Genomic DNA, 6,176 nt, shown 5'->3' on the forward strand with positions numbered 1-6,176 from the left:
AAGGTTCGCCAAATTATAAAAATAATCAACAAACCATAGTTTATAATTTTTTCCATTAATTCTAAATTTACCATTGAAAATTAATCTAAAAATTAGAATTAATATGTTTCTAATAAATTATTAGGTCCAACTAAAAAGAATAACCTAATACAATTAAGTCCAACTTAGGTAAATAGGCCTTAACAATTCGAGCTTGCATGGAGGAGAGCTGGGTTCAGTATGTCGGACCCACTACTAAGGTTTCCTAACTTCCACACAAAGCCCAAAAAAACAGGAATTTGAACCTTTGTTTTATTAATTGTTATTCAATTGATTAGGCCCAATCTAGTAATGCAAAGCAAATGGGCCTTCACAAGTGGTACTACCCACAAGAGAGGAATTTAAACTTTACATGTTCAATTGAGCCCAAATAAAACCTAACATATTATGAAAGTTTTCTTTGAGTTTTCCCACAATTTTTAAACGCAAAAATTGGGCCATCATTATAATTATATTCAAAGCCCAAAAGAAAAAAATAACTTAATAATGATGCTTGATATGTTAATAATTGGATGGGCCTAACATGTTACTCTATGTATTATTAATTATGCAAAAATACCACAATAATATACTATTTTGCAGAATAGCATAATTAATTAACATAGAATTCATCGAACAAAATTTAATATAATTAATTAAACAAGGTACAAAATATTAAATTAAATAAAATAGAATTTATCAAACCAAATTCAATTTCAAATAATTAATTTAACCAAGGTTGTTAAGTTGTTAGGAATGATAAGATATTTTATTTTTAAATATTTTAACAAATTTTAAAATATCAAAATATATTTTAACCAAATTTAAAATATCTAGTATTATCTGATAATTAATTATAAATATTTTAACAATAAAAATATCTTGAATAATCAGATAACTAATTTTAATATTTTATTTGTAACAATATAAAAAAAAATATCTAACATTGTCATGATTATTAGATAACAAATTCAAAATATTTTAAAAAGAAAAAATATCTATAAAATTATCAGATAATTAATTTTAAATATTTTAAACCTAACTGCACAAAATATCCAATTTAAAAATATATTTTATTTTTTTTGCGAAAAAATGCCGCGCGCGGGTTTTGGCACCGATGTCGTACGGACGTCCGTGTGGATCAGTACGGCATTCGTACGCCTGGGTCCCGGCGGCGGCTCCATGCATGCCCAGCACACACAATTGCGCAAAAACAATCCAAAATTTTTTTTAAAAAAAAAACTTGTGCAGTTTTTAAATCCAAAACAAGCAAAAAACAACCAAATTATTGCTAAATTTACATAAGAAAACATAAAACATGTACCATCCAATTAATACCTAACATATCAATCAATTTCATACATGTTCATTCATGAAAATAAACTTGCAACCTATGGCTCTAAGGCCAATTGTTGGAAAAACTTATTTGCAGGATCTTTATTTATTTTCATGCAATTTACATATTATCAAACAAACATGCAAATTCCTAGAACATGCTCTTATGAAATTGATAAAAATACAGAGTAAAGTAAAAAACTTAAATTACGCAGCGGAACTGGAACAACTCCGTCCTTCAATCTCTCTAACCCTTGATTCCTTTCTATAGCAGAGTATTATCAAGAGATTGAACAAGATCAGCAACACAGTCTTCCTCACCAAGCCATTGATCAACCTAGAACTAGTGTGGGCTGGTTCTCAACACATGAGATAGAGATCTTGAAGAGAAGAAGAAGAGAGAGTGGCCAAGAAGGTTAGACTGTCTAGGTTTTCACTTACCAATCAACTGAAACTCACTTCCTTTATGAAAACCCTAGATATCATATTCCTTATATAGGCAACTCAATGGGATTTATTTAAATTTAAATTAATTAAAAATAATAATCAAAAATAAAAACCTTGGGCTGCCATAAATGAACTTGGGCTCAATCTCTATGTTTTGAATTTAAATCCCTACTGGGCCTAAATTCAAAACATTTTTTTTTTTTTTTTTAATTAATTAATTAAATCCTTATTCAAATTAACTAATTATAATTTGAAACATGATTTAATATTATTTATTTATATTGATACCAATTTATCAATATTAATAAATTTACCCAAAGATTCTCTTTTATTCTCTAAATCTCAAATCTCTGTAAATTTTCCAAAATTGACCTAGTCAATTTTAAAAATCCTAATTGATAATTAAATCAATTAATTGAGACATTCTAGATGATTTACTCAAAGGTGACGCGGGGACCATGGATCCATGAAATCAAGCTCCAATAAGTTACCGTGAATTTATTTATGAATAATTTCACTACCATATTAATTCTTCATGACTCCACTATAGACTTGTAATTGAACTCTTGAATTCATAGAACGTATTTTCCAAACCATGAATACGTTATCCATTGTTATAACCATTACAGTTTGTCAATCCTCTATCGATGACTTACTAACATGCTGGGTGCAAATTACCGTTTTACCCCTCATCAGCATTTTATCATTAACTCCCACTAAGTTCCTTATAAATGATATTTCCATGAACTTAATCGCAGAAATGAGATCTCAATCATTTAACCTTTTGAACAAAGCAATTAAGGAAATCATCTTTTCACTTCTCATACAGAAGTTATAGATTTCATATCTATGAATAATACTCCCACTCAATTACATTACTAAATCTCCAAGATGTAAGTATGGGCTAGACCGTAGGGTAATCTGGTAAAGAACAAGTCAAAAGATTTAAATAATATAATTAGTAGAATATTATCAATCAGAATTAAGATCGACTTAACCTATGGTCAACGTTGTGACATTGATTATATTCGATAACAACGATACACTTCAAGAAAAAATGCTTTTAATAACACCGAAAATGTGTTATCAAAACATTCCATAACACTTTTTGATGTGTTAAAACCGACTATGTTATCGTAGGTCAGGGTACTTTACATAACACTTTATCATTGTTATACAGATGTGTTATTATACTGTCAACGATAGCACAATTTCTGTGTTATTTTAATAAATAGATAAGTACTTAATTATGTTAGTTATAGTCGATTATATAACACATTTCAATACTTATAAATTTGTGTTATACTACACTTTAGTATAACACATTTTTTGTGTTATACTATACTTTAGTATAACACATTTTTTGTGTTATACTACACTTTAGTATAACACATTATTTGGGCTATACTACACATTAGTATAACATCTGTTATATTAGCTTAGAGAAACATGATCTTTTTTTACTTACACAAAACTTAGAAAACAAATATGAAAGTTGAAACCAAATAAGGTAACATAAATAGATTTTTATTAATTACTCAAATGTAATTACTATATTTAGTCTACTAGTCTAAGCTTAAGAAATCATATGACAACATAATTTATGTCCAATTCAGATTCCTTTATCACTAAATACAAAACAAAAAATGTATACAAAAATTAGTGAAATACATTCTTCCATTCTAAAGGCCTTAACTACAAATGTTGTCAAGAATTGCTCCAAAGAAATCATCTCAATATACCTGCACATTGTAAAAAAAAAGTCCTTTTATTATTAAGAACATAAGATTTAAGCTAGTTTCCACCTGTAAGCATATAAAGTTTAAATTAAATTTGTAATAACTCCAAAACTTGACGAAACAGCAAGGTATAGCAAGATGTACTACCATGCAAAACAACGACTGAAGCAACAAAACATGCAACTTAAAACAAGGCTTGTGAAATGTATCAAGATAAAAAATATATCATTCTCAACGATCAAAGAGTATGTGAGGAAGAATTGATTCCAGAACTCTAAATTCTGTCAATATATCCCCAAAAAAATTAAAGAATAAAAACAGAATCACACTTTGACTTCTTATACAACAAAATCATAAAGAAAAACAATAAAATAAAAATGCACCTGGAAACTTCTTTAGCATCTTTAATATAAGGTTTAGCCCAATTTCTGCAATAAAACTAAAAATAAAGTTAGAAAAAAGAACTCATCCAGAAATAGTCTTGTACATTTTTGTGACAGTAGAGTATAAATGTTTTTTTGTTTTATTCAACCTTTTTCAGCTGGTATGCTAGCATGAGACATGAAGCAGGGCAGGCTTATGAGAGACTTCACACTCCCTATTAACAGATGAAAACTGCATTGTAAGTGCTGAAGGTGAGCAAAATTTTGAAGCAATTAGCATATATGTCAAACTCAAAGCCAAAACTTCATTCATCTCAAGTGATTTTGCAAACTTAAAAGTTCGGCCTTGAAATACTAAGTTAGAAGGTAAAGCATCAATTACTAACATAATTCAAACTTACCCAAGATGCACAGCACAAGTTCAAGTACATATAATAAAGTTACAATATTGTTTTGAATTAGTTATGTGAAGTCAAGACAATGTATATGATAAATGACCAGGCTATAATTCATAACTACAAGAAATAAATATAAAATAATTACGACCTTAACAAGTCAGAGCTTTACAGTTGTAAAAAAGGATTATAAGAAAATTATAAAGTGATAAAAGCATGAAGTTTCACCTACTGCTTCTCAATTCGTGAAGCCATTGTCTTAATTCCTCGTAAGCAGAGCCAACAATCAAATGGAGCCAACCCAAACCCTTCTGCATTTTGTAGAAAGTATAGCTCTTTTGCTAATCTGAAAAAAAAAATTATAATAAGGGCCTGAAGTTATAAATTATAACATTACAGTTCACTGTAAAGAAAGTCCATGCATAACCTGTCCCCTCTTACAACCAGTACACCTGCCATCACATCACTGTGCCCAGCAATGAACTTGGTAGCTGAGTGCATAACAATGTCTGAATGAAAGATGAATGAATCAAAATCCAACAGTTTATAGAGGAAATAAAAAAGAGTAATCTGTAGAATGTAAAGTTCATGTTTTATATTGCTACCAGCTCCTAGTTCCAGAGGTTGTGACACTACAGGAGACATTATACTGTTATCCACCAAGACAAGAGCATCATGAGCATGAGCCATTTTAACTATTTCCTGAAGATGCACAAAATAAATAAAGAAAAATAATTGCACTTTAAAAACATTACCAAATCTTTCAATTATGACATTTCTGGCAACAAATAATTGAATAACTACTTAATTCTTTTATTGATTCTATCAAAAACAAGTTTAATGTCTAAGAAAATATCAGACAGCCAGGAAAGATTGTTCTCTACCTGGGTTACAATAGATATCCAAGTAATTCATCAGCCTTTTGAGAAAGGATAAACCCACACACAACATATAATTCAAAGAGTACAAGTTTCATATTTGGGCATTAATTTAAGTTTATCTTCTCTATTTCTTTTAAGCATTTACCAGAAGTAACATTAAAAAAGAGAGAATAAAAGGGAATGAGAAAATATAATAGCCAGATATCTTACACGAATATTAGAAACCATTTGTCGAGGATTTGTGGGACTCTCCAGCCAGACAAGCTTTGTCCAGGGACCAATTGCAGATGCTATTTCATCTAAACTAGTTGTATCAACTCGTCTACACATTATAAGCATGATACTTTCAGATTTTACTCTGACACTTCATAATATATTTGAAAAGTGAGCTGCACTTATTTTACTTTGGTTCTACATTAGTTTTCATAAAGATTTCCTAGGCAAGCAACTTAAAACTGAATAGTTAAGAAAAGGTTAATCTCAAAAGGCATTATTCATTTGTCAATCATGTGCAGCCAGTAACAAAGGTGGATTCTTTTGTTAACATAAAAGTTCTCATTACAACTAGTGTGCAGCAGGACTAGTAAATAACCATTGAGAAGAGAGTTTAAAGCCATAGACAGTCTTTAACCTACCCTCATTTCAGCAGGCATGAACATATAACAAAGAACAACAGTAGCTGGAATAGACAACTTTGCATCATCACGACCACCTGTCATACAGATGATGGTTTAATGGTTGATGAAACAGAGTATGGTATCAATATTAAGAAAGGAATATTAATATTAAGAAAGCAAACAGGGTGAGAACGTAAATAGCATGCAATATAAGGTCACAGAACTATTAAATAGAGCATTTAAGAGTACCATAAAAAGCTTACCCCATCCAAGCATCTTATCTTCCACCTTCTTAAGTTTCTTTTTCTTCTTCTTGTCAACTTTCTTGGAAATAAATGTATTCCCTGTGTTAAGAAAAAAA

The 6,176-nt window shown here is 29.7% G+C and overlaps 1 protein-coding gene across 1 annotated transcript; it reads right to left on the reverse strand.

Annotated features, from left to right (window-relative positions):
- Positions 1 to 4,545: 4,545 nt before the first annotated feature.
- LOC133796148 (cystathionine beta-lyase, chloroplastic-like) lies at positions 4,546 to 5,550 on the reverse strand. Its single transcript, XM_062233630.1, has 4 exons — positions 5,409 to 5,550; positions 4,923 to 5,019; positions 4,715 to 4,826; positions 4,546 to 4,663 (listed from the first exon to the last, which is right to left on the reverse strand). Exons 1-4 carry the CDS (start codon positions 5,535 to 5,537, stop codon positions 4,546 to 4,548), a joined length of 456 nt encoding a protein of 151 aa, XP_062089614.1. The 5' UTR covers positions 5,538 to 5,550.
- Between the last annotated feature and the right edge of the window lie 626 nt (positions 5,551 to 6,176).

This window comes from Humulus lupulus, chromosome 8 (genome assembly GCF_963169125.1).
Source record: "Humulus lupulus chromosome 8, drHumLupu1.1, whole genome shotgun sequence".
Taxonomy (NCBI): domain Eukaryota; kingdom Viridiplantae; phylum Streptophyta; class Magnoliopsida; order Rosales; family Cannabaceae; genus Humulus; species Humulus lupulus.

What these genes read in the sequence shown, in the direction of transcription:
- LOC133796148 (XM_062233630.1), bottom strand. Translation starts at nt 5,537, where the DNA reads ATGCTTATAATGTGTAGACGAGTTGATACAACTAGTTTAGATGAAATA. An exon ending in AAATGGTTTCTAATATTCGT is followed by an intron (nt 5,020 to 5,408) that starts GTAAGATATCTG and finishes GTGCATCTTCAG; the next exon opens with GAAATAGTTAAAATGGCTCA. An exon ending in ACCTCTGGAACTAGGAGCTG is followed by an intron (nt 4,827 to 4,922) that starts GTAGCAATATAA and finishes TCTTTCATTCAG; the next exon opens with ACATTGTTATGCACTCAGCT.